We start from the raw sequence: 27,316 nt of genomic DNA, 5'->3' as shown, positions 1-27,316 counted from the left end.
TCCTTTGCTGCACCCTCAAAGACAAAAGGAAGGAGGGTGTCATCTGGTCCTCTGGGATATCTGAGCATTGGCTTTGGGTTTGGTCTGTCTAGGGGCACATAGAAGGGAGATGGGAAGAATAGCCAGTGGGAAAACAGGCTGGATTTCTTGGCAGGCAGGCAGAGCTGTAAACTGTGAAATGCTTCATAGAAAGGAAGGGACATAACCTGGGGAGGTTTTGTTTTCTGTGCTTTGTGCTTTAGGATTTCCTTTGTGAATGTCACTTGGGAATTGGGATAAATCAAACCTACTGCAATTTGCAGTAACAGAAGCATGCTCTGGATCCAGCAGCAGGGTAGATGTGTGCTACTGGTAGCAAGCTGCTGTCAGCCAGGATGCAGATGAGCCAAAATGTCTGTCTTAGGGCAAGGAGAGGAATGCTGGTCGGCAGCAGGGCTGTTGTGCTGCACACCACCTTGTGTATCTTGGCTGAGGGACCTGAGACACAGCAGGTATTTGGTGGCTCTGCCCTAGCTCCTTCCTTGCTGACCCAGGAGGGTGCTGTCATATTTTTTGGCCTTTGCCTCTTACTGTGTTTACACTTTTTGGTGCAGCTTGCTTTGCTTGCCCATCTCAGGCTGCAGCAGTTGCAGTGGCTTGAGGGCAGAGTGGCAAGAGTGTGCTGGCAAGCCCTGAGTGCTCTGCCTCTCTCTCCCTTGGGGAAGCTCTCAGAGCAGGCTGATGCTTTCCTCCCAATCCATCTGTAACTGGTGCACCTACCTGTGCTGATGCCTGATCTGCAGAGCCTGATGAACCTGCTGCTGTCCCAGTTCATTGCTCTGTTTGCTGGCAACGGGGACTTGGTTTCTGAAAGTGGAGTAGGTCTCTCCTCCCCTCTGTGTGCATCCGTGGTGTCTCATGCAAACACCACCTGGGGCTCGGGGAGGATCTTGCTTTCAGGAAGCTGTGGCACATTTCGAAATGTGTTTTGTGTGCTCTTCCCTTGACACCTCGATAGTGGCTTCACCTGGCCACTATCCGAGGTGAGCTCTGGGGATGGACAACCCTATGATCACATCTGCTTTTGAAAGCTGCTCCATGCGACCGGCCAGTCTGCAGAGCATCCCGGTGTCCCGGGTTTGTGTCCAGGCCGGCTGCCTTCTGCCCTCTAGCGGGAACATGTTTGGGAATAGGTGCTGCTCCAGCGGTTGGCAGGGTACAGGAGCATCGGGAGCATTCCGTGCCTTGGGAGCCCCATGGAAATTCTGGCATCTTTCCAGAAGCCCAGTCTCAGAGTTTAGTATCACCTTGAAGGGAAACCTGAGCTGTGAGAATCAGGAAAAATATCGAAGAGCAGCTAAACTGACACTATTAAAGGCTTAGTCCATGTCTGTGAATCTAATAAAGGTGGTGGTGCTGACAAGGATGACAGAGGGCCCGTGGTGGGGAAGGTGGATGTGTTCTAACATTTGTAGGTGGCATGGAAACTACAGGAGGACCCAAGGTCCCTGGCTGCTACCACTTGGGGAAATCAGTGCAAATATCCAGGGAAACAGTCTTGTCCAGAGAATGAGCTGCCACTCAGGAGTGGTTGGTAAGCCAAGCACTGAATAGCCCAGGATATCAGCAGAAAAAGAGAGCATTTAATGGGCTTGACCCTTAACTTGTGGGTAAGGACTGGCTCTGAGGCTGGGGCACAGAGCAGGGCTGGGCAGTGACACTCTGGATGCACCCTGGGCTTTTCCCCTGGCTTCTTCCAGCTGCAGTGGGCACCATGCCAAGAGCAGATTCTCCAGATGTTGCACATCAGTTGGAACACTGTTTTGTTATTTGGATGAGATTTTCTTTGGAGTAGAATTTGCTTATAATAGTGTTTATACATACTTTTGAAAAAAATCTTAAAGCATGTTTTTATACATTTTATACAGGTAAGAGGGTGGTAAACATGCAAATAATATTTGAAGACTTCTCCAGAATGAGGACTGTTGTTGTTGCTCTTAAGAAGATTTTATTAGTTCTGTTCATACGTGGAGGGCATCACCTGTGACCCAGTTTAGTGGCACAGTCAGAGCAGCAGAAAACCTTCTTGCTTTTTCAAAACAATATTAGTTTTTTTAACTTGGGGAGTGCTTTCATTTTTTTTCAAGGAGGAAGCTATGCACAGAGTACTGCTCAAGCAGGAAATTGTTGCATAATGCTTTATATTGCCCTTCAGTGAAAAGGAAAGCAAAAAACTACCTTTTGTTGTTTGAAAAGCAAAAAAAGTAGATAAGAAAATGCTTTCATGTCCTCTTGCTGTGGTATATAGGAGGTAGAGAATTAGGTCCATTGAATCTGCAGAGAATTTTGACACTTTTACTGCAGTGCAATAAAAATATTGAGTGAATTGTTCTTGGATAATATGTACATGATTTGGTATAAGAATGCTTGTAAAATAGACCCTATACATGTGTGTATTGCTCTGCCAAAAAATGGGGACATGGTGCAGCTCTGGCCAGACTTCAGCTGTATCAAAGTTAAAATGTTTAGGATTTATTTTGTGGAAGGGATGGTGAGCAATAGACCCAGGAAGAATAGAGACCATAATTAAGCTCCCATGTGTGCTTACAAAAAAGCAGATATGAGGATTTTTCAGAGTTGTGGGATTTCATCAGCTGTGGTTTCCTGGGTTAGGGGAATTGACTAAGCCTCTGACAGAGGCAACCAATAATGAAAACACAGAACTTGTTGTACTAAAGCAATAAAATGGTGTCTGCTCCTTCTCTTGGGCTCCCAGATTATACAAATCCCTCCAGTCTGTATGCACATGAAGTAAAGATAGTGGAGTGATAATGCAGAAATTGTGACTGCGCCACAAACCAGTCACTTATTATTCCACTAAACTTAATTCAGTTGCATTGGGAAGACCAGCCTGTAGTAAATCACTGTCAGCAGCAGCAACAATATTGGAGAAAGCTGCTCTTTGTCCTGGGACATCCCATAACAATCCTTGTTCCATGTGCAGTGGGAGAACTGTAGAGACAGCGTGTGACCCAAGCTCTGTTGCCACAGTGAGTCATGTACACACATAGCTATGAGCTGATCCTCCCAATGGCAGATAGCATCATCTTAAAGGATGTGACACCTTGAATTCAGCAGATCTCACACCTCTGCCTGATGATTTGAAGCTCCACTTTGAATATTGTGTTCAGTTTTGGGCCCCTTACTACACAAAAGACACTGAGGTGCTGGAGCATGTCTGGAGTTGGTGAAGGGTTTAGGGAATTAAGTTTATGAGGAGTGCTTGGGGGACCTAGGGCTGTTTGGCTTGGAGAAAAAGAGACTCAGAGTGACCTTATTGCTCTCTACAGCTCCCTGAAAGGAAGTTGTACTCAGCTGGGGGTTGCTCTGTTTTCCCAGGTAGCAAGTGACAGAGCAAGGGGAAACGGCCTCAAGTTGCACCAGTGTAGGTTTAGGTTGGATAGTAGGAAAAAGTTCTTCACTGAAAGGGTGGAGGAGTGGTGGAATCAAGTGTTGGAATCAGCACCCCTGGAAATATTCAGAAAACAGGTGGATGAGGCACTTGTGTGTACATGGGTTACAAAGTTAGTGGTGAACGTGGTCAGGCTTTGTTAATGGTTTGATGATCTTAGAGGTCTTTTCCAACCTTAACAATTCTGTGGTTCTCTGATGGAGAATATCACCTGTATGATGCACATTTCAAGCAAACCACAGACACTGATTTAACTGACATTCTCTTCTATTACTCAAATCTAGTTCTTTCTGCAGGTGTTTTGTCCTCCTACCTGCAAGGACACTGGTGAGCCAGGTAAAGCAATAGAAACAGAGCCACTCTTAGCAAAGATAAGTGCACAGGGAGCAGGATTAGTAGCCTTGGCACATGCAGTGTCCCGGGAAGAGGAGAAATGAGTTAACATCTCTATGGACTCCCAATGTGGTTTTGGGGTGTGTCAGGGAGCAGGAATTTTATGGAAAGAATGGGGATTCTTCACCTCAGTAGGACAGAGTATCTATCCCTTGGAGAAGAAATACTCAATTTGTTAGAATTAGTATAGTTACCTGTGGTCCTGGATGGTCAGGCAGGAAAGCTTCCTTAACAAAAATAAGCCACTGTGTGTCCTCTGTGACCTCTTGAATGGATGCTTTTGCAAACAACCGCTGGAGGCAGTGCTTTGCTGCTGGCAGTGAATTTCACAAAATGCATGTTTATAAGAGCTTTCCTTTTCAAGATAACTACAGGCCAGCTTGGTGAAAGCAGAAGTGTTTCAATCAAACTTCAGAGCAAAAGCTCCAAATTTGTCATTTAGTGAGGAAAAGAAGGCAGCATTTTTTAAGATAATACCAGGGAACAGTGAGTACCTCTCCCCAGTAAATGACCAGTAGAGGAGTGTAGGAGTACTGAGGTTCCAGGAGGCTTTCAGACTGCCCTGTTGGAGCTCATTTTCCTTGTAGCTGTCAGTTCTTGTTATTATCAGAATGTTACACAGGCATATTTACCACAACTCAGTATAGCAGAGGTCCCTGCAGCAGTTCCACAGCTCAAGAACAGTTGCTACTTGTTCTGTTTAATTATAGGAGTAAGTAAATCCAGATTTATAATTTGTCTACCAAAAAGTGATTTTCAGGGATCACACTGTGATCAGTTCTGGACAAAACCACGGGGTTTTCGCTGAAATGTTTAGAGCAGCATCTGATCACTGTGGATCAATCCTGTCCTGTGGATATCTGCAGAGATTAGTGTGGGACCCTCTGCTGCCCTGTACTGGCACTGGACACTCAGCACTGATGTAAATCTGGGTGATGCAGGGATTGGTTAAGTAACAGATCAAAAGAGGATCATCAGGGACAACCAAGCTGCTTAAAAATTGTGTGCTCTTGTGCTGCAAGTACATTCAGACTCTAGAACATGCATGTTAATCCTTGTGGGAAGGGTGGTGGTGTTTTAGAAAGCACTGTTTGCAGAAGGGTTGGAGCTGCAGGGTGCAAGCTGTACCTTTGACTACCTTATGTCTTTGAGTGCTGCAGGGAGAGAGAGCACAGAGTGGAAGGGGGGAATTACCTTCTGGCACATAAAATGGAAAGGATGTGGGGCAGGTTACAGCGTCTCTCACTGTGTAAAATAGATCTTGGAAGCTGGAGAGGGATAGAAAGAGAAGAGTGCCTTATCAGAGATGAAAGAGCTGCCCAAGTGGGCAGAGCTGACCAGTAGGCATTCATTCTTCCCCTGGAAAAAAGACCAGGTACTGCCTCAGAGAGGAGCATGAAGCTAATGAGTGAATTAGTTTTTGATAAGAAGTGTGTTTTTACAGTGAGAACAACTGCCAGGTAAAATTATAACCTTTCCACATCCTCCAATTAAGACTGAATATCCTTATGTAAGTTTTAGTCTTTAAGAGATAACTTTTCCATGCAGGTAACTAAGTGACTAAATTAGTACTGCAAGGAAGGTTTGAGTAGATGTGCTGTCCTTGTCTCACATGTTCAAGCCTCATTTCTCTCCATGGCTTGTCTAGCAGCAGTCACAATCAGCATTGGTTAGTGGTGGTTGTTAGCTAAGCTTAGCCTCTTTGCAAGCTTTCCTTCAGTACATCTGGTGGAGTGGCTGTACCCCTTTTTCTGGTGAGAATTCAGTCCCCCCATCCCTCCCTGAGAGGTGCCTCTGTCTTTGGCCTTGCTCCCCACAGTTCACCCCTAACCATGCCTAAGTGTTTCTGGGGAGGAGAAAACCTGCCTCAGGTAATGAGGTTTCTTCCTTCCTACAAGCAGATGCTCAGAGGGGAAGGGTGGACAGGGACCACTTGTTGTAGTGCTGGAATGCACAGAGTACAAGAGCTTAGGGTCTGTGCTCTGGGTTTTGGCTGAAATAATGCAGCCATCTGGCAAAGGAGTGTGCAGAACTCCCCTGCACACCCAGCTTCCTGACTTCTGGTCTTTACCAGGAGGGACCAGAACATGAAGGGCAGAGCAGCAGGGTTGCAATCACAGTCCAGGAAACCTTCTGCACAAGCTAAAATTATTTTAGAAGGGAGGACAGGGACATGATAGCAGGTGAGTGCTTGCTAAGCCCTAAACCTGTCCTGCAGTTTGGCTCTGTCCTTCCCTTTTTACTGTCGTTCCATCTCTGGGATTGTTCTACACTGCTGCTGTACATCACCATAGCAAGAGCAGCTTTTTTTCCTTTAAAAATAAATAAAGCAGGTATTCAGAGAGCACAGTGTGTCAGACAGAAAGGTATTTGGTAGCAGCTAAATCTGTTCTCCAGGGAGGGTGGCCTGACTCTCAGGTCCAGCGTGCTGATATCCACAGAAGTCCTGGGAACCGGAGTCTGCAGCAATGCAGCCATGGAGCACAGAGGGTGACTTGTAAAATATCAGCGTGCTCTTACTGCTGCTAGAGCCTGATGATGTCTGGCTTTGCTCCCTGACACAGGGTTCCTTGCAAGTAGTGTCTAAGGGAGTCCTGCTGCAGGCTCCTAGGCAGGAGATCAGAGTGGCTGGCTGTTCCTTTGAGCAGTGAAAGTAGCTCTTCTCACTTAGCCTCAGGATCCTTCCTAGCTTTTTCCTGGAAGTGCCACTTACCATGCTGAGTCCCCAGGATTTGAGCTTGTCAGGGTGGCTGAAGCTGTATGAAACCTCCTGTGGGGCTGCTTCCCAAGTCAGCTCTGTGTGGTACCGTGCAAGAGGAGAGCTGAGTTGTGATGTCTGCATGGGAACATTTGCCTTAACTAAGTCCAGGACAAGGGTGGATTTAAGTGCTTTGGTTTATAAATAAACAGTGCTGTGGCCAAGGTAGATTTAAACAGAGCTGGCAACAGCCCTGCTTGGGAAGGGATCTCTTTACCACATGGCCTGCTGTTGGACTTCCTGTTGCATGCTAATCCCTTAAGCCTGCTTTAGCTCTGTTAATTTTCCTTCTTTCCTTTTTTCCCCGATGGGCTGTCTCCGTGGCGCGTGAATGCCGGCGTTCCTAGGCCGGGCCTGTGCCTGCGACTGGGCCAAGCATCCAAGCTGCCTTCTGAGCACTGGGTACCATGTGGCAGGGCCCCAGGGATGGTGGTGCCTGAATGTGTCCCATTCTCTCTGTCTTACAGGCTCTGCAGTCTGCGCCTGAAGAAACTCACAGTGCTGAAAGAGCTGGACAAAGAGCTGAGCTCCGTGCTTATCGCTGTGAAGATTCAGGTAGGCTCCTCTGCTTGCTGCTGCCTGATGGCAGCGAGCCAAGCCCATCCTTGTGCCCTCTGTGAAGTGCTGGTCTGCATGTGCCTTGTCTAGTGCCACCAACCCCTCTGTCTCAGTTAGCATGCTCAGGGAGATTTTGGCTCTCAGGCAGGTGGGAATGATGCCCCAGGGACAGCGGTGAGATACCTGGTGCTGGCTTGTATTGGGAATTAATTTGGTTAGACACTGGGACAGAATCTGTGATGTCTCCCTGCCTGCCTCTGCCAAGGCCCTCCTCTCAAATTGCTGTTTGGAGTTTGCCATCCCACTGTTCCCTACCCTTTAAGAGAGGGTCAGTGCTGGATGGTTTCCAGCAGTGCCTCCCATCCAGATCACTCCCTGGGGAATGGAGGGTGGGAAGGGAATGGTGCAAGGGATCAGCATCTCTGTGCATGATGTTCTGCTGATATTTGTACCCTGTCTGATCTCTAATATCCCTTCCCTTTCCCTGTGCATCCCTGCTATGCCTGGTGCCTCTACTGTGAACCAGGCAGAAGGGAGGGGAGAGGATCTTTGTCACCAAGGGGACAGGAATTTGCCACCATCCTGATATGTGCGATCCCTCCACCCTCTCTGCTGCTTGTGGTGGAGAGATGTGTTCCTGGGGGTGCAGGCACATCCTTTCCACCTGCCGAAGGACAGCATGGAAACAAAATGCATCTTGAGCATGCTGTCCTGGGCACAGCTTCCCTGACCCAGCTAGGGTGCTGGTGTCCTTCCTTCGTTCTTGTCAGCTGGCACGGCAGCAGCTGATCCCGTTGAAAGCACCGTGGGTCGGCAGCTCAGCAGCTTTGTGCTCCCACAGAGCTCTTTGTGCTGCACATATTAGAATCTAAATCCTGGATTAATTCTGGAAGCTGCAGTATTAGTGGAGCTCTGGGAGCTGGAGTTGCCTTCATGACAGACCTGATTCACTGTCACGGAAGAAACTGAAAGCAAATTTGTGAAGCCTGGGGCAGGGAGTGAGGACAGTAGGAGAGGCTGTGGTCCACACATTATTGGTCAGTGTCCCACTTTGTGGCATTCCCATCACTGTATGTATGGTGTCGTTCAGGAGAGCTGAAAGCCCTGGAACCCCTGAGACCTGTGCTTCTCTCCTGCACAGTCAGCCCGAGCTAAATGTGCTTCTCTGCACTGGGGAGCCTTGGGTTCTTGTGCAGCCCACTTGTGCTGGGGCTGACATGTGCTGAGTGTGCATGTCCTCAGCTACAGCCCTCACAGGCTGCAAATGTGGGACCGGGGAAGAGACTGCACAGTGGGACTCCAGCTCTCTCAAACAGACCATCCCCATCCCTGCCACAGGCCAATCTTACACCTTGATGGCAAAAGAAATTAATAGGCCTCAGCAGTGTGAAGCCACAAAGCCTTCTTGCTGCAGGGCTTCTTTTCCTGTTAGGGAGTGGAGGCTGCATCCAGGGATTGAATTTAAACATGGTCACCTCCTCTCTGCATGGCCGTGTAGCTGTGGCTGCATGCTGGTGTAGGCTTCCTGCAAAGCTGAAGAGAACAAGGAGAATGCTTTTACCCACCTTGCCCCATGGCTCAGCATTCCCTGTGGGAGTGGGCTGAGCTTGTGTGCCTCCCTAGGCTGCTTTCCACCTGCCTGGCCAGCTGCCTTGGCAGGGTTTGGGACTGCTGGAAGGCAGATGGAGGCTGTAGGCAGCTCCAGCACAGCGTGCCTACAGAGTGGCCTCAGATGGATCCATCCCTCCTGCTCCTCTCCTAGGTAACAGATGAGTCACACTAGTAAGAAACTGTTTGAAGGCTTTCCAGTGAGCATTCCATCTTTTGGATGGAAACAGCTGATGCACAGAATTTATAAAGGACCTGCAAATTCCCAAGGGGGAAGCTGGGGACTAAAGGAAAGGGAGGCTATATTTCTCTTGCTTCAGTAGTAGTTCTGTTAGGGTCAGGAAGTTGCTGCTCTGAAGGGCAGACTGCATGGAAATGGCGCTGCCACCCAGGCAATAGCTCCAGTGCTGGAGACAGTCTGCTTAAAAAATGTGCATGACCCAAAGGACAGTGTAAAGCCTGTCCAGAACTCCTGATCTTCCCACAGTTCCCTTCTTGTCTTAAAAGACAGCCTCCAAGGGTGCCATGTGCTGCTACCTGCTCCTTCATCTGGAAATACCACTGTCAAGGGGAACTTTCTATGTCTACAGAACTTACCCATTTCCCAGAGGTGATTTGAATATATAATGTTCCATGGATTTGAGTGAGATAAAGCCTGAACTACTGTAAAAGAGGGGATTTGCTCTCATTCACTTGAGTGGTTTTAAACCTTTGTCCCTTGTTACTTGTTTTAACAGACTGGAGCCATCATAGAGCATTTCCTTCTGTGTGTTGTTCAGCGTGGCACTAAGAGATTTGGATGTGCTGGCTCAGCTCCATACAGCTGCAGATACCTGCCTTGGTATTGCAACTGATTATGGCATGAAGGGAAACACAGTGTTCCCTCTCAGCAGAGAGACTGAGGTTCACAAACACCCTGTCTTGAGCCATGAATAGAGGAAACAGTCAAAGGAAAAGAAGAAAACAAGCCCCAGCACTGCCAGAACTTTCAGCTCCTGTGACAGGTGCAGTGGATGCAGGGCTTCCTGCATCTGCCTGCAGGATGTAGCTGGTGACTCAGGTTCAAGCCTTGGTGCTGTAGAGAGATGATATTGGCAGTCACTGTGTAGGAGACAAGAGTGTTTGCTATGATCTAGGCCAGGCTAAAAAGGTTGTTTGCCTCTGCCAGGCCTGCCTGCTGCCCCAGCCATGCTCCCTGAAGGAGCTTGGGCTTTTTTGGTCTTTCTTACTATGCAGTTTTCTGTTTATGCCTCACTCATGCTTTGTTTCTTATCTCTTTGTAACCACTTGTAGTATTTTTCACTCCTGCCTGAGCAATCCTAGCTAAACCCTAAATTTGTTTATTATATTAATGGGCTGTTCTCTCCCAAAATGCACGTTCAACTTGAATTTTGGGGTTTTGCTGTCTGCCTAGTCCAGTACTTGTATTAGTTCTCTCTCATTTTCCAGATGTGGTATGCTGCTCTAGCTTCAACCCTCTTATAAACCAGACCAACCAGGACAGATTTACACCTGAATTTTGGGGTTGTACCTTGCAAACCAGACCTGGGCATCACATACCTGCGTATTGTAGTGAAAGCTCCTGTGTGTTTTCAGTTCTTAGGCAGTTAAAACCTGTGACCACCACTTGTGCCTTATGCTTTTCCCTTCCTTGACACTCTCTGTCATCCATGATTTTTGCTGTAACAGTCTGATATTAAGTTTTTCTGTAGTATTCATAGGGATACTCAACTGTTCTACAGAGAAATTGGTTTTACCTGACATTACTCAACTTACAGAACAGCTGAGCTACATCAAGTGTTCAGTGCCATGTCCAGTTGAGGTTTGAATTTCTCAAAGGATGAAGAATCCTCAGTATTTCTTATTGTCCTTGTACTGTGATAATGAAGTAGCCTTTGTCCCAGTCCTTGCAATTCCACGTGTGTGTGCACTGGCATTTCACTGAGGGATTGGATTCACCTAGGATTGAGGCTGGGTATGTCACTTCCTTAGTGGTAAATGACAAAGAGGCACAGGACAGCAATGTTTATGAAACAAACCATCATTTCCTGAACACACCACTCAGGATATCCTCACCTTTTCTTTGCCATAAGTCCTTCCCCAGAAATAGCATCTTCAGGAAGAGTAATTGCACTTCTACTTGTGTTTTGATGAAAGAGTAAATCTTTGGTGGATAATTTCTCTGCAACAAAGAGCAAATGGTGGATGTGCTGAAGTAAATGGTCACTGTCATTGTGACTGCCTATCATCTGTTATCAGAGAAGAGTTCAGGAAGGGTCAGTTTGTTCTTGGCCAGGAAGGCTCACAGATGGTGAAGGGGATGAGCTCCACCTCCTCTCTTCCGTTTTAGGAAGACCTTGTGCAGGAAAGCCTTGCTCCTGGCACAGCCTCTGGGAACAGCATTGCAGACAGCTTTTAGGAGGATCTGTGGATTGTGCCACCCTGCAGCCAAGAGGACCTGGTGCATGCAGACAGCATTTTTCTGCCCCCAAGTCATTCAGTGTCTCTATCAGAAACCAAGACATAGAGATAGTAGAGATAGGGCAGAGGTAAAGGAAAGAGTTGGAGTGGGAACATGATTAGAGTGCCTCTGTTCCTGCCCTTCTGGTAAAAACCATTTCTATATGTAGAGAGATAAAGACTGTTGGCTGAGGAAGAGACTAGGATAGAGTTTTCTGATCACAAGCTGAGCAAGCAGGGGCACCCCTGTTCTCCTGGACATCCTGACTTGATCCAAGCAGAGCCATCCTGCCAGCTTTGCTTAGACAGGGATCTGCACTGGGCCTGTCTGCTTGGGGGAGAGATGTCTCCAGGACCTGGCCAGGCAGTGTATTGGGACCCTTTCCTTTGCTCTGCCTGGCTCCCTCTGGCTCCAGGATTGTCCCTCACAGCACAGGTGTGACCGTGTTCACAGGGGTCCCAGGATGAGGGAAGATTCAGGGATGTGACTCCACGTTTCAGAAGGCTGATTTATTATTTTATGATATATATAAAAACTATACTAAAAGAATAGAAGAAAGGATTTCATCAGAAGGCCAGCTAAGAATAGAAAAAGAAGGAATGAATAACAAAGGTTCCGTCTCGGACAGAGAGTCCAAGCCAGCTGACTGTGATTGGCCATTAATTAGGAACAACCAACATGGGCCAATCACAGATCCACCTGTTGCATTCCACAGCAGCAGATAATCCTTGTTTACATTTTGTTCCTGAGGCCTCTCAGCTTCTCAGGAGGATTTTTCATAGAAGATGCCTGTGACACATGGGAGTGTCCCTCCAGGTGCCAGATTGAGCAGAGCAAGCTTGTGAAGAGCAGGTGCTCCTTGGCAGGTGGGCAAGGAGAAGGGGCCTCTGGCAGCTCAGGGGGTACTGCAGGCTTTTGCAGAGTGTTGATAGGCATGGGAAAGGTGGCTCTGCAAGTTGGACAGAACAGAGTCAAGGCATTCTCTCTTTCCTTGTGGACTGTGAGTCTGTGGTTGAGCTCAGTGTGTGTGTCTGTCAATCTCATTATAGGGTTCAAAGCGAGTCCTGAGGTCAAATGAATACATCCTCCCACCTGGGGGCCTGATGGAGACCGAGCTGGAGCTGACCTTCTCACTGCAGGTACCTGCTCCCCTGGGCTCCCTTACCTGGCATTTTTCATCAAGCACAGCTTTAGAGCTAAGTGTGAAAGGCACGGCCTCTGTGGAGGAGCCTGCTGTGGTTGGCCAGCTGCTCCATTGCTCCAGGGATTGTTTGCTGGGCATTGGGCTTTGGAGGATGATGGATAGGTGCAGGTGGCCTTTGAGGGGCACCTCAAAGCTCAGCAGGTCAGATCCTGCTGTACATCAGCATTGAAGAAGAGTTTTCCACCTGTGTGTGGTGCTGAGCCTTGCCCTCATGCTGCCATTTTCTGTGTGCTTCCCTTGCCCAGTACCCACACTTCCTCAAGAGGGATGGCAACAAGCTGCAGATCATGCTGCAGCGGAGGAAGAGATACAAGAACCGCACCATCCTGGGCTACAAGACCCTGGCAGTGGGAATCATTAACATGGCTGAGGTACAGCGTGCTGGGAGCAGGGGGGAGTCCCACATGGCCTCCTGTGCCTGGGCTGGCAGGCAAGGTCTCATTGCTGTGAGAGTTCTGGCTTGTTGGCTGGCTGTAATATAGAGAGGGTGGGCTGCCAACTGCCATTGTGTCACCCTATCAGGGAGCTTGTCTATCTGTCTGTCTAGGTCATGCAGCACCCGACGGATGGCGGGCAGCTCCTGGGCCTCCACAGCAACATGAAGGATGTGAACATTCGAGTGGCTGAAATCAGCATCTACTCTCTGTCCAGTCAGCCCATCGACCATGAGGATGGGAATGTCCCCTCGGGTCCTAAAATCAAAGCTTCAGGTGTGTTTAGTGCTCAGAGCTGCAGGCAGACATTTGGGACACATTTGGGTAACAGAGTGTGTCCCCAGCACTGCTAGTCCTTTCACTGGAGCCATGACAGGCACCACGCTTAGCTGGGGCATTTGCACTGTCTGCTTTCAGATCGCTCCCCAGACATTGATAACTACTCTGAAGAAGAGGATGACAGCTTCTCCTCAGAGCAGGAAGCCAGTGATGATGCTGTACAGGGTCAGGTAAGGGAGGCCTGGCAAGATGCTTTATGTCCTGTTCCTGTTTCTGGGGCAAGAGTCAGGCATTGAGGTTCTTGAGCACCCTGAGCCCTCTCATCCCCTTGTAAACATTGCCATTGTTCCAGAGGGCTGAGAGCTGTAATACCTCACAGCAAAAAGAACTTTGACAGCAGTGGGCTGCTGTCAAGTCCATTGTGAGGCAAGGGACTTCGGAGAACTATAGATCTCATCTGTCTCTGGAGCTGTCTGGTCTGCAGCAGAAAACCCCTGCTGAGCTCTCTCCATCTTGCACCATGATTTTCTCCCTTCTCCCTGTGACGCCAGGTCAGAGACTCCTTACTGTCTGAGAGAGAACAGGGATTTTAGGTAGAAGTAGTTCTGAAAATGGTCAGAGGTGGCAGAGCCATCCCAGCCCTGTGATGAGATGTGTCACTGCTGTTTGCTGTGCCCTTGTTGTGGTGCCTGTGCTCAAGGCCATGGAAAGCCTTGTGGTAGTGTGCTGATAAAGCACAGGGACAAACCCCTCTTCATGGTTGTTGTGGTTTGAGGGTAACTGAGGTTGTTGGGGCAGATCAGAGTGAAACAACACTGGATGACCAGTGTTTATAAATATATATCTATTTGGCAGGTTTATTTCAGAACAACTTGGTTGCAATGGAAAGGAGCTATGTGGCCATTTTGGTTATTATTACCCATAGTAATACAACAGTATAAAAGTATAAAGATACCACTTCAGAAAATATAACAGAAAAAGAAAGAGAGGTAAAGAAACAATAAGAGTAGATAGTGGAGAGAGAAGACATCACCAGCTGTGGATTCAGGTTTGATTATTGCTTGGTTGAAGTGATGGTCATATTCTTGATGGGGGAAGCCTGAAGCAGAGAGTTTAGTGCTTAATGTGCATTCAGGAATAGGTGGGAATGCCCAGGTACCTCCACTGGAGTGGGGACTTTTACACTGTCTGATGTAACCCTGTGGATTAGGTGCAGTCCTCAGGTGAAAGGCCTCAGGAATGAGTCTGGGGCTGCTTGGGGTGGGGTGGGGGGTGGTCTTTGACAGTTTGGCACCTTCTAAGACTTGAGAGTTCTCTCTCACTTCAGTGTAATTGAGCCAGTTATGCCACATCAGAAGGGATGAATACCTTCAGGCCTAAGGAAGGGGGAGATGGGGGAGGAAGTTTTATACCTGAGCCAGTTGTGTAAGGGAGGATATTGGTCTGATGAAAAGCATTATCCCATCCAGCAGGATCTGCTTCTTGTGGCCTCTTCCTTTATCTGGCTCAAAACCCAGCTTGTTGCTAAACTGAAGTTGGTTTGTCATGGTCAATCTCTGGTGATGGGTTCTCATCCCTCTGCACTAGGCTGTTCTTATGCAGATCAGAGGCTTCTCCACCACACATCCAAAAATTCTTCTCCCCTTCGGTTTGCTGGGCCTCAGCAAAGCTCACCTGCTGGTTTTGCAAATGGTCATTTGTTCAATTCATTAACCATTATCACCATTATCATTTCAGTCTCTTACAAGGGTCCTCCAGATTACCTGTCCCATCATGCTGGGCTAATACAGCAGGAGCCCACGTCCATGGGAGTTGTGCTTATTGTTAAAGCTAATCCCTGGAAAAAATGTTTCTTTGTGATTCATGTGCTCTCTGAGCTAACTCTGGAGAGGGGAGAGCAGGAGAACAACACATGGGTCCTGAGGAGGCTGTGTCTCCTCTTATCTTGCTGATACATTCTTCTCTGGAGAGGCCTGGGGACAGAAATGCTGGGGAAGAAGTTCTGAAGGGGAACAGTGCTAAGGAGAGAGAAGGAGCTCCATAGAAAGAGGTAGCAGAAGAAGACAAGATTTTGGGAGCAGAGTGGATCAAAGCTTTTCAAAATGGAGGCCAAATGTGGATCAGGAGAATTTTAGGAGGTGCTTCTCCATGAACATAGTTGTTCTAATGTACTGTGACTTTTTGCCTGCAGGATCTGTTTGATGAAGAGGATGACTTGAGGAAAACCAAGAAGGCCAGGAGGAAAATGAGCCGAACCACATCAATTGGCAGAGTAACATCAGCATTTACAGCATGATCAAAGGGATGGAAGGGATTCACTTTCTCCCCTCTCTGAAGGCAGTGAGGGGTGTTGGGAAGGGGAGATGCTGGCACCAGTGCAGAGCAGTGGAGAGAGCCCTTGGCTCTGAGAAGGAGCAAAACTCTTGCCATTAATGAGCTAGCTTGTTGCTCAGAGCTGTATGCCAGTTCATGGTCTGTGCTGTGTTCAGCCTGGCTTTGTATCAGTGGTGATCTGTGTGCAACAGAGTTTGGACTTGCTGCTGTGTCACATGGTCTCCTTCCTCTCTTGAGGAAGGGGAGGGTGGACACAAGGAAAGCTGAGCTATTAGCAGCTCCTCTGCATGTCTGCAGAAGGGAGGAGCTGCTCTGCCAGACCCTTGCTCTCCAAACTTCTCATCCCTGTTGACTTCAGCCCTGCAGATCCCTGGGCACCTTCTTCCTGAGTTTGTTCCCCATCTTTTCTTCTTGAAGGCAGTATTGTTCAACCAGGTGGTCTGGGGAGAAACAGGATTTAAATGAAGTGCTAATTCAGCCTGTAGCAGAGAAAGTATGAATCCTTGCATCCTCCCTCATGCCCAGACTGTGGCTTCTTGTGGAGTTCCAAGTCCTACAGCAAATTTAGAGAGAGAGCAATCACAGCTGACCTTGATCCTCTGGACAGCATGTTAGAGAGAATAACCATGGCCTGTATGTTAGCTTGGAATGTGGTTTGATAGTTTTGCTGATCTTTTTTCCTTCCTTTCTTTTGTTTTAGCAACCAAACTTCAAGCAGAAATTTGTGGCTTTGCTGAGGAGGTTCAGAGTGACAGAAGAGGTAAGAAACAGGAAAGCTGCCCCCATCTGGCAATGTCTCCTGCAGATGTATAGGTGTCAGAGTGCAGGTTCCCACTCAGTGGGAGCACAAGGCTTGTGGGCTCAGGGATGTGCCAAATGTGGTGTGAGACGTGGCAGAGACTAGGACATGGCTTTTCCAAAGCCTTCTGCCTCAAGAAAGCAGCTGTGGGCCTTGTGCTCAATTCAAAAAGCACCTTCCTGGTGGGGAAAGGTGCCCAGGGAAGAAGAGTGCTGTCACAGACTGACTCTGCACCAGGAGCTGGCATTGCAGGGGCAGTCCTGTCCAGTTAGACTGACTGCAGGCTACCATCAGCCTATGGATTGCTTCTCTTGGCTGACAGCCCGGGCTAAGTGTGCAGCACAGCCACTGAAGCTCCTCCCAGGTGTCCTAACTGCCAGCAAGTGTGATGGGTGTCTGGGACTCCCTGGATGTCATGGCACCCTCCTTTGGCCCAATGACAATGTCTCTGGATTCTTCCACAGGCTGGATTTGCTTCCCTGAGGTGGGAACAGTGCCATGATGTGCCTCATGACTGACAGGCAGCTTGTCTATGCCTCTTGTGGCATGCAGGGAACTCCACGTCTCTTCACTGCTCTCTGGGCTTGGTCCCACAGGTCCTGGACTCTGACCCTGTAGACCAGACCCAGGAGGTGGAAGAAGACCTGGGCTTGCTCTATGACAGTCTGGAAGAGTGCAACAACAGTGACAGTGGCCCAGAGATGGAGGACAATGAGAGTGTGCACAGCACACCCAAGCCCACCCTGAGGTAAGGGTTGCAGGGAGTCCCTGGCCAGCAGCACAGCCTATGGAACCTGGAGAAGTGGTCTCCAACACCTTTCTGTTGCTTGAGCTAATGCAGTCATTGTCTTGTCTCCACTCCCATTGCCATCTGCTATTGGTGCCTCTGGCTCCTCACTTAAAAACTGCCCATTAAATCTGATTTCCTTCACATTTAGTCTCACTTTTCTGCCAGCCCAGCATCTGACACTGATCTGCTGGTAGAGCCCTATTTGATCTAAACCCCAGCTGCTCCCAGCTCTCATCTCTTTCTGCCAACAATCCTGGTGTTCTCTGGGCTCTCCACACTGAAGCATGCCTGTCTTTTGAGTCCTTTGTGACTGCTTGGATCAGTCCTTGTGAGATGTGCATGCTGTGTTCCCCCCTGTGTGGAGATGTGATTAGCAACCAGCAGTGCTGCTCCTCACCCCATTCCCCAGGCACTGGTGACTTGCTCTGCCAAGAGCTGCTGACTTAGCACAGGGGTCTCCTGGATTGTGCAGGGAAACCAGGCTTTGCTCCAACGTGATCTGTGCTCACCTGGCCTCTCTGCTTATGGCTCTTGTGCTTTTGTGCTGTCTTTTTTGTGAAAAAGTTGTCTTTTGTTGTCTTTCTACTTGGCTGCATCATAGTGCACTGGGTTTCTTGTAGTCAAGCCAAGCTTACTTGGCATTGTTGTTTCTATGGTTTTATATATAGATTATAGGATCATAGAATGGCCTGGGTTGGAAGGGACCTGAAAGATCATCTAGTGCCAAGCCTCCTGCCACGTTAAAAATAAAAAACCAAATCAAAAAACCCTCTCACACACATATATATAATATATATAGATTAAAAATATTCTTTGGTTGGTATCCCTACTGAAGGTACTTAGCAGGAATAGCAGGCATGATTTGCCACAGGCAAACTGAAATGAAATCTGCTGGATTCTGGAACACATAGGCCACTTGGGGAAAAAACAGGAGCATGATGTTTTCCACAAGCCCACAAGTTATTGTGAAGGAGACAGCAGGCACATGGGCAAGCTGCTTAAATGATCTGCTTGTCTCAAAGGAGAAAAAGGTGCTGTGGGAGAAAAAGGAAAGTCTTTCTGTGGTCAGATAGTGGTTTATGTATATAGACTGTGTGAAACTGTGAGAAAAGTCTATTGAGAGTATTTAAATGTAAAGACAGACCTCTACCCTGGTTCTGCAAGTGCCTGCTTGCAAACATGTGATCACTGGAACAGCATTCCAGAGTGAGTGCTGGTTTGTGCTGGTGCCCACCATCACAGTCTTCCTGGAGTGTTTGGTGCTATTCCTGGAAGGACATCCTAAAGTGTCCCTGGCTTGGTTTGGTCTCTGGTGCCTCAGTTTCTGGCAGTGCTGAATGTGTATCCCTTGAATTCACAAGGGATTCTGGGACTGTATATCTGCACAAAATTCTGGGACTGTATTTTTTCTAAGGAGATGTGGAAGCTGCCTGCCAAGGTGTTTCATGTAGACTTCATGGTTCCCAAGTGCTATGTAGCCTTCTCAGGGGGTAAATTACAGCCCAGCCTGTAAATTTGAGGTGATCCTCAGGTTGGATTTCTCGTCATAGACAGCCTTGCTGGACACTGTAAACATCTGTGTTTAGTAAGGGCACTAATGGTGTGCAGTCCTCAGCAGTGGGAAGGGGCTGATGCCCTGGGTTGGGCCAGTGGTGCTGAGAGCTGATCCTTTTGGTCAGCCAGGGGTCACACAGCTCCAGTTTGCTCCTGCACTGAGGCAAAACTGGAGCTGGAACTGAGGCTGGTCCAGGACCTCAAGTCAGACCTGTTGGTTGAAGGTCAAAGGTGAATGAGCAGATATCTTCATAGATGACTGGGAAAATGGATGGGACAAGGGGGGCTAAATTAATTTAGAACAGAAGGAGGCTGTGCAGAAGGACTTCACCTAAATCTCAATCACGCCTGTAGGAGGAGAGCCTTAAACTGCAGAGCAGGAAATTGCAAAAGGGCTCTGTGCTTAATGTGATGTCCTTGAGGGATGAAAGCTTCTGAATTGCAAGTGAGAGAGGGCACAAACAAACACAGCTTTCATGGGGAAGGGGGAGACAGCCTGATTTAAATGGAGTGTTGAAAGCCAGAGGAAGTATAATATAATCCAGACACATCCAGTGTCTAAGAAAAAGGAGGGAATGAAGATACTCTTTGTGATGCCAGTGGCACAAAGGGTATGTCACATTCTGGTGGGATCACTTGGGACAGTATAGAGGAGTATGGAAGAGATGCTGATTGATGGATGATCTATTAGAAAACCTACATGTTTTTCTGGTTTTACTCTTAAGTTACTAATGTAACCTCTATGGGTTGAATTTCTGGCTGGGAAAGGCAAGTGTAGAGTAATGACTCTACAGAGTGGTGACAATGCCTGAGATTTTGTAGCAGAGGATGGAGGGGAAGAGAGAGAGGAAATATGTTGGTAAAAGGAGATGTAATTTATACCAGTGTGTGGCCTGGAGAAAATGTCCCACAAGGGTGCTATTGTGACTCTAAACCTGAAGCAACCTGGTCACAGAGCCAGTGAGGGGAAAATCAAGCCTTGACTTTTCCCAACCAGTGTGTGTAAACACTGCTGCTGAAGAGCTGCTCTGTGCAGGAGCCATCATTTATTTACAGAGGTGGAATGTCCTTTCAAGAGCAGTAAAGCCTGACATACACTGTTGTGCCTGGTACAGTGTGCTGTATACCAATGAGGAAGCATGCTAGAAGGAAAATAAAATGAGCAGGTAGGATGTTCAGAGGAGATATCCTGCAGGAAACTGCAGGTAAATCCTGATGAGAAAAGTAGAAAACAATGGAAAGACACTGATAGAGTGGTAACAGAAGAACTTCTCTATATCTTATGCCTCAGTGACCATCCCTGGAAACCTGCAACCTCATGGCCCTACCTGTACCCTAGGCACATCAGGAGAAGCATTTCCTGGGAGTTAATGAGCACATACACAAAGCTTAGAGGGAATCTAGCTCTGATCTCCTGCAGCAAAGTCACACATTGCAGGTGGATTCTGGTTGCTGTAAAGGTTCTGGGAAAACTGGCAAGTGAGATCCCAGTGATAGACTCCACTTGTTTCCTAAAGAGTGGTCTTTGAGCAGCCCACAGGCTGTGAAAGAGGTCCTTGGCAAAAAAATAATATGTGGGAAAAGGGTAAGCAAAGGTGGAAGCTTGCACTGTAGTGACAGAGAGTGTCCTGGCTTCCCCAGCAGAGTTCCTGTGTGAGCTATGGTGACTTGGAAACAGGACTAGGAGCTGCACTATGCAACTCTACCAAAATGTCAGCCCAGAGACCAAAAACTTGGCAAATTTAAGTACTGTGCTACCTGAGGTGTGGTTCTGTGTGCAGTACTGAGATCCTCAGAGCGTTAGGAAAGGGAAGGAGGATGCTGCAGTTGGAAGTGTGCAGCAGCAGCAGGCAGAGGCAAGGAGCAATCCCTGGAAAAGGGGGAGCAGAAGGGAAGGCAGCAGAAGTCTGTGGAAGCTCTGATGGTGCAGAGAAAGCAGAGAGGTTTAGGGGCACTCTGAAATTGAGGTGTTGACAGAGACTGTATAGCAGTGAGCTGGGGCAGAGTGGCAGCTCCTCACCTGCACTCAGGGGTAGGGGATCACCTGAGGCAGAAGGCACCAGGAGCCCCTAGCCTCAGCTCCCTGAGGTCACAGGGGCACTGCTGACAGCTCTGCTCCTCAGCTGTGCGTCACCCACACACTTGGCTGTCAGGCCCCGTGTCCCGCTGAGGACCTCTCCACAGAGCTCTGTGCTTGGGACAGGCCGGTGGGGGTGTGCTGGGATCGTGGTGACTTTGTTCCTCTCTTATTCCTGCCTTTTTCTCTCCCGTCTGTCTGTCTGTCCGTCCGTTCGTCTGTCTGTTTCTCTGCAGGCGTTTCTTTGAGGGAGTCTCTCATTCTGGTTCCCAGACTGAGATCGGCAGTCTGCACAGCCAGAAAGGGCAGGATCAAGAGTCGGGCAGCCCTGTGAGTTACACCTCCACCTCCACCACCACCTCCTGCCCCTGTCCCTCCCCAGCCAGCCCAGCACCCCCACAGCGCCCACGCTCTGAGACCACAGCTCCTGGCAGCGCCTGCCTGGGGCTGCTCCTTTCCTTCTTTCCTCCTCTTCTTCCCAGCACAGGCAGGCAGGTAGCGAGGGGGGACATCCTCTGGGGCCGCTCCCAGAGATGCCCTGTGACTCCCCTGTGGGAGCTTGTGTTCTGTGAGGCCAGGCACAGGTCACTGGCAGCTGCCCTGCACAGGGTGCTCCATCCTGCTCTGACCCCACTCCCTGTCCCCCAGGGCGAGGCAGACAAGCGGAAGCCGGGAGCACAGCGACCACAGGAAGAGCAAGGAACGGAGGTCCCTGCAGTGGTGAGTCCAGGCTGTGGGATGTGGAGCTCTTTCAAAGCCCAGCTTGCTTTCTGGAGTACCAGGGGTGCCCACCAGGCTGGGAGCAGGGCTAGGAAGACAAGTAGATTGTGCTGCAGAGCAGCAAAAGTAGAAGGAGTGTAAGGGTCTGCAGGACACGCGGCCCAGCCCTCTCAAGACCCTGCAGCCTTGGCCCTCTGGGAGAGCCACCAGGCCTCTCTTGATGATGGGCACCCATGGGTGCAGGGTTGCTCCTTGTTGGAGCTAGGAGAGCAGTGTGTGTGAAGTGACTCTGTGTGGCCCTCAGGAGCTGACATCAGAGGAGTCCCTTTCCCGGCTGACCCCCACAGAGGCTGCCATGAGGGAGGGCAGCATGGACAGACTGGCCCAGCTGGGCTCTGGGAGCAAAACCGAGCTCCCCAGTGCCGTGTCCCCCAGGTAAGGCAGCTGTGTGCCCCCTCCCAGGGCTGAGCAAGCTCACACTGGCTCCCTGAGCTGTGATGGGGTTGGTGGAGATGAGATTTCCTCAACAGTTTTGCCTCTCCTGCTTCTCCTTCACAGCAAGGCAGAGAGCAAGCAGCTGTGGCGTCCCCGCAGCACCTCCGTGAAGGACAGGCAGAGCTCAAAGGTACAAGGTGGCCGTGCCAGCAGCCTGGACAGTGAGAGCTCTCCAGACTCATGGCATAACACCCAGGTGAGCCCACTTGGAGGTTTCTCAGCCAAGAGCTGCCAGGTCTTCAGCCCTGGGTGGTGTGCAGGGTGGCTGGCTGGGGTTAGTTAACCTTTGTGGTGATGCTGTCCCAGGTGCCTCGAAAGTCTGTTTACGATCAGCTGAACCAGATCCTGGTCTCAGATGAGCAGCTCCCTGAGAGCATCGTGCTGGTGAATGTTGCTGAGTGGCAGGGGCAGGTGAGTAGGTGTGATGGGAGCTGGATGCATGCAGGCAGCTCTCAGCAGGGTGGATTCTCCCAGGGAAACTGGCACAAGCTGTGCCCTCCTCTTCCCCAGTGTGGCCCTTCCTTCAGGGAGACGATGCATTTACAGAGTGCTGAGTCACACACACAAGAGTCAGGTGTGTCTTCTCCATCACACAGCATCACTGGATCCTCAAAATGTGATCAGTCCCAGAAAGACTGGCTAGCAGACTGTACCTTAGTCCATCACTGTTTGGTCCTGGCTCCCAGGAACCCCATGGGTCAGAGCTTTGTTGGATTCCATGAGAAAGAGCTCCCTTCCTCTGTGGGCATGAGGTCCTGGGAAGCAGCAGAGATATTTCCCACTGAGAAATGGAAGAGTGTCACCTCCCAGGGAGCATGAACTCCATCATCAGAGCAGGGTGGGGTGTGAGGACAGGCCCAGTCCCTGACAAACAAACACTTACCTCCCCCATACCTGGAGCTCTAAAGCCAAAGGTGAGCAAGGAAATGTACATGTGTGCAAGCATGCAGTTAGATAAAGCACCTGTGAGACCCCTTCAGGATGCTGCAGCTCCATCTGGCATCCAGAAAGGGTGCTGGAAAATTTTGAGACAGAAGAAAGGGCTTATAGTGAGAGGTGGTGAAGTCTTGAGTCAGGCCATGCATTCTTGGCTTGTTCCACTTGTCCTGGATAGGGAAAAAAGGGTCAGTGCCCACTCCCAAAACCAGCCCCTTTGTCCATCTTGGCTGCTTATTTTACCACTGTTGAACTGCATGCAGGCACCTGAAGAGACAGAAGGATTTTGGAGTGCCACAGTGGGAGAGAGCAAGAAGAGGGAATGAGCAGAGGCAGAGTGAGCCTAGAGCAGGGCCCTGCTGTGGGATGGCAGAACTTAAATCAGAGGGTCCCTGGACCAAACTGTTTATTTCAAGGAACACAGCCTGGTTCTTGGGACAGTTTTGCCCTTGCCATGGCAAGGGTGGTGGCTGCTGTGCTCAAAGATAAGGGCAAGGGGCTGGCTGGTCCCTAGAGCAGAGCTTGGAGGAGCAGGGATGCTCTGGATGCAGCTGTGAGTCACCTAGTGGTTTCAGCCTCCCTGCATGGCACGGGTGGGGACAGGCATCCCTGCTGTAACCCGGGGGGTATAGGGCTCAGGGCAGGCATGGGCTGGTGCTGGCCAGCACAGCCATGTTCCAGGGTGCCTTAACCTGAGCTCTCTGCATTGGCAGTACGTGAGTGAGCAGCTCCAGGCGCACAAGCAGTTGGTTGTATCCACCTGCTCCGTGGCAGACATCCAGGCAGCCTTCAACACCACTGTCTCCCGCATCCAGCGATTGTGAGTACAGCTTGGGCTCTGTCTGGTGGCACTGGGTGGCTTCAGAGAAGGGCTGGGCATGGCCCTTGCTCCCCAGGGCTCATGGGGGTTGTTGACAGGTGTACACCCTGGGGAGAGTGGGGGGTCCCAGTACTGCTTTTGCCTGTGGCAGTGCACACCAAGCTGGATATTCTCAGCAGTGGGTTTTTGTCAGCTGGCCTGGCAGACTGTGTCCCCTGGCCCACCTGCTGAGCCACTGCACATCCCTCAGGGTCTCCTTTTCCTCTCCCTTTGGCAGCTGTAACTGTAACTCCCATATGCCTCCCCCGGTGAAGGTGGTGGTGGCAGGGGACCAGAGCTACCTGAGTGTTGTCCTCCGTTTCTTTGTGGAGCAGCTGGCCAGCAAGACACCCGACTGGCTCAACTACCTTCGCTTCCTGCTCGTACCACTGGGTGAGAGCCATGAGGAGCCCAGCCCCAGGGCTGTCCTCTCCCATCTCCCCAGACTCCCCTGCCTGAAGCCAACACTGCCCTTCTCCCCTGCAGGCTCTCACCCTCTGGCCAAGTACCTGGCCTCGGTGGATAACAAATACAGCACTCTCTTCCTGGACACAGCGTGGCGGGAGCTGTTCAGCAGGGCTGAGCCTCCCACTGCAGGTGAGGAGCGGGGCAGGCTGGCAGCAGCAGTGCCCTGAGGGACAGCCCAGCTGCCATCGAGGTCCTCACGGCTCTTTGTGCCCGCAGACACTGTGGACATTGCAGGCCGTGTTGCCCAGTTCATCGCTGGAGCCAGCCTCTCTCACCAGCTGCCCATCTCCGAGGCCATGCTGACCTACAAGCAGAAGAGGTGAGTGTGGCCCCAGGGTGCCTGTCCTCCCTCATGCAGCCCCGCTCTGGGACGTGCCCAGGACAGGAATGAGGGACACGGGACAAGTGAGTGAGGCCCTGCGTTCCAGTGACGAGCAGCGTGGTGCTGAGGGGAGCTGGGGTCCCACAGTGAGAGGCCTGCAGCACCATTCCCTGCCACCTCCTGGTGTGCTTGGCCCCTCCAGTCGCTGTGACTGTGACAGCCCCAGTGGTGGGGGCCAGCTGCCAGGGCTGGGATGGGCTGGGTGGGGCTGCAAGCTGGTACTGTGCTGTCCGGGGGTTGATGCTCGTGTTCCAGCTGCACTCTCACCTCTCCCTTCTCTTGGTTTCTGGCACCCAAGGAAGAGAAGTCTCTATTTTGATTTTTATATCAGGTATTGGCTTGTGCTTGCTGTGCCGCTGCCTGGCCCCTCCCTGCCTTTCCCCATGTGCGTCCATCCGTTCCTCTTGCTGTGCAGAGGAGCCCTGACCCCACAGAGGGGCAGGGCTGCCCTCCCGCATGCAAGCCCTTTCCCAGCACTGGAGGGGACAACTCCTTGCCTCCTTGTGTAGTGTGCCCTGTGCTGCCATGTTGGGGACAGGGGGTCTCATGGGAGGGAGGGCAGAGGAGATGGTCCTAGTGGGTGTGAGCCAGCAGTGACCCCTGCAAGTGCAGGGCTGCCTGGGCACAAGGTCAGCAGTCACACAGCAATCGCTGCTCAGCACACCCAGACCCTGACCAGGCTCTCTTCCTTCTGCAGCCCCGACGAGGACTCCTGCCAGAAGTTTGTCCCCTTTGTGGGGGTGAGTGAGTTGAGGGGGCCAGCAGGGGCTGAGGGGAGAGGTGCAGTGCACAGTCCTGCTGATGCTGGGTATCCTTGGGTTTCTCCTTGCAGGTGGTGAAGGTGGGCCTGGTGGAGCAGTCTTTCAGTGCCTCCGGTGAGTCCCTGGGAATGCTCAGCTCTCTTTTCCACAGGCGGGAGGCTCTTGGTGTCCCCCAAACCCTCAAACCCACACTTTTCTTCCCCAGTGGACTCGGATGATGCCACAGTCTGCACCCCCTCCCTGCTGAGCTCAGCACCAGCCTCCAGTATAGCTGTTTCCTATGGCAAGGAGACCATCTGCACCCCACCTCCCTCTCCGTCCGTCTGCAGCAGCCTCTCGGGAGCTGGGTAAGGAAACGAGGCCCCCTCAGCCCGAGGCAGTGGGGGCAGAGGAGCAGGGGCACCACCTGTGTGCTCCATGTGCTGCCCCTGTTGCCCAGGTCTCCGAGCCCTGGTGTGGAGGTGATGGGCCTGCAGGTGGACTACTGGACAACACAAGGGCCGGACAGGAAGAAGGAGGGTGACAAGCGGGAGACGGGTATCAAGAACACCCTCAAGAGCAACTTCCGCTCGCTCCAGGTCAGCCGCATCCCCAGCACAGGGGAGCTGGTGCCCCCCAGCACCATGGCCATGACCGTGGTCACCAAGGAGAAAAACAAGAAAGGTAACCAAGCCCACTCTGGGGTGCTCTCTGCCTGTGGGGCCACAGTGCTTTGTGGGGAGGCTGGGGGGAGCCTGCAGGAGGGCAGGGCTGAGATGTGGCCCAGCAGGGGCTCCCACTTAGGGCCAGGTGGGGGACATCCTAACATTGGTCCTGTCTGGTCTTGGTCCCCAGTGATGTTCCTGAGCAAGAAACCAAAAGAAAAAGACTTGGAACCCAAAAGCCAAGTCATCGAAGGGATCACACGCCTCATCTGCACAGCCAAGCACCAGAACACCATGTTGCGAGGTGAGGGGCAGGTACCAGCCCCTTGGGGCTGTAGTGGGGCAGACCAGGCAGCACAGGCTGGCTGTGGCAGGGCTGTGCCTCACTGCACCCTCTCCTCTCAGTCTCCATAGATGGGGTGGAGTGGAACGATGTGAAGTTTTTCCAGCTGGCAGCACAGTGGCCAACACACGTCAAGTACCTCCCTGTGGGCATCTTCGGCTACTCGAAGAGTGTGTGAGACATTGGGGCATCCCTGGAATGGAGCTGCAGTGGGTTGCAGGAGACAGGGAGATGGATGTGCTCTTGTCCCCATCTCCTGCAGACCAGTCCCTGCCTGCTCAGTGGGGGGGGATACAGCACCTGCACCCTGTGGGCCAAGACCCGTGAAGGTGAGGCCAGTGAGACCGGGTCCATGCACCCTCCAACACCAGCCAGGACACCATGCCATCTGCCTCCCATGTCCCCCAACAGCAGCCTGGGACAAGGGTTGGCACCAGCCAGCAGGGCCCCAGGATGGGCTCTGGGCCCTGCTCTCCACAGATGCACCTGCCAGGCCAGCCCTGTAGCCAGCCAGGGTCCCAGCTGGGCTGGACCCAGGCAGGTTCCCCAGTGCTGCAGCCAGCCAGACTGCTCTGTGCAGGGGCAGGTGCTGAGCAGGGCCCACCACCCCTGTACCACCCTTGCCAGCCCCACTGCCAGCCTTGCACTGCTGTGCTGGCCCTGCCCTCTGCAGCACGGCCTCAGCAGCTTTTCCAGTCCCCCTACAGCTGCTGAGGCTGTCCTCTTCATCTCCCCATCCCTTCCCAACCAGCCCTACCCCAGGGTGCTGCCAGCTGGAGGTGTGGGGTGAGGGCACCTGAGTTTTTTTTTTACAAGATTCTATTTTTTTTAAATTTATTGTATGGTTACTTTTCGGGATTAATTTTAATAAATTAATGCTGTTACCATTATGGCAGGGTATTTGTGTGTGTGTGCCCTCCTGTCTGAGGGCATGACAGCTGGGAGAGAACAAATTCAGGCAGGGTGCAGCTACCACCACCAAGCACAGCAGCTACTCCAGCAAGCACA

At 50.9% G+C, this 27,316-nt stretch overlaps 1 protein-coding gene across 3 annotated transcripts in view; it reads left to right on the top strand.

Moving 5' to 3' along the window:
- The window catches only part of LOC129118479 (phosphofurin acidic cluster sorting protein 1-like), a 54,717-nt gene extending 28,080 nt beyond the window's left edge, over window positions 1-26,637 (top strand). For 2 of the 3 annotated variants that reach the window (XM_054629864.2, XM_077176154.1), the window contains exons 2-25: window positions 7,070-7,157; window positions 12,279-12,368; window positions 12,679-12,804; window positions 12,981-13,143; window positions 13,285-13,376; window positions 15,338-15,418; window positions 16,181-16,240; window positions 16,876-17,027; window positions 20,937-21,030; window positions 21,349-21,420; window positions 21,725-21,855; window positions 21,979-22,111; window positions 22,222-22,326; window positions 23,565-23,671; window positions 23,949-24,103; window positions 24,197-24,307; window positions 24,395-24,497; window positions 24,859-24,891; window positions 25,258-25,300; window positions 25,393-25,435; window positions 25,527-25,668; window positions 25,761-25,984; window positions 26,156-26,269; window positions 26,371-26,637. In XM_054629864.2, the coding sequence (XP_054485839.2) occupies window positions 7,070-7,157; window positions 12,279-12,368; window positions 12,679-12,804; window positions 12,981-13,143; window positions 13,285-13,376; window positions 15,338-15,418; window positions 16,181-16,240; window positions 16,876-17,027; window positions 20,937-21,030; window positions 21,349-21,420; window positions 21,725-21,855; window positions 21,979-22,111; window positions 22,222-22,326; window positions 23,565-23,671; window positions 23,949-24,103; window positions 24,197-24,307; window positions 24,395-24,497; window positions 24,859-24,891; window positions 25,258-25,300; window positions 25,393-25,435; window positions 25,527-25,668; window positions 25,761-25,984; window positions 26,156-26,269; window positions 26,371-26,486 (2,578 nt within the window). In that variant the 3' untranslated portion in view covers window positions 26,487-26,637. The remainder of the gene's footprint in view (window positions 1-7,069; window positions 7,158-12,278; window positions 12,369-12,678; window positions 12,805-12,980; window positions 13,144-13,284; window positions 13,377-15,337; window positions 15,419-16,180; window positions 16,241-16,875; window positions 17,028-20,936; window positions 21,031-21,348; window positions 21,421-21,724; window positions 21,856-21,978; window positions 22,112-22,221; window positions 22,327-23,564; window positions 23,672-23,948; window positions 24,104-24,196; window positions 24,308-24,394; window positions 24,498-24,858; window positions 24,892-25,257; window positions 25,301-25,392; window positions 25,436-25,526; window positions 25,669-25,760; window positions 25,985-26,155; window positions 26,270-26,370) is intronic. The other variant, XM_054629865.2, reaches the window with a different exon arrangement.
- Window positions 26,638-27,316: the final 679 nt, after the last annotated feature.

The sequence above is a fragment of the Agelaius phoeniceus genome, chromosome 3, assembly GCF_051311805.1.
Source record: "Agelaius phoeniceus isolate bAgePho1 chromosome 3, bAgePho1.hap1, whole genome shotgun sequence".
NCBI classification, from domain to species: domain Eukaryota; kingdom Metazoa; phylum Chordata; class Aves; order Passeriformes; family Icteridae; genus Agelaius; species Agelaius phoeniceus.
The sequence above is the reverse complement of the archived record's forward strand: the minus strand, read 5'-3'. Positions and strand labels throughout refer to the sequence as shown.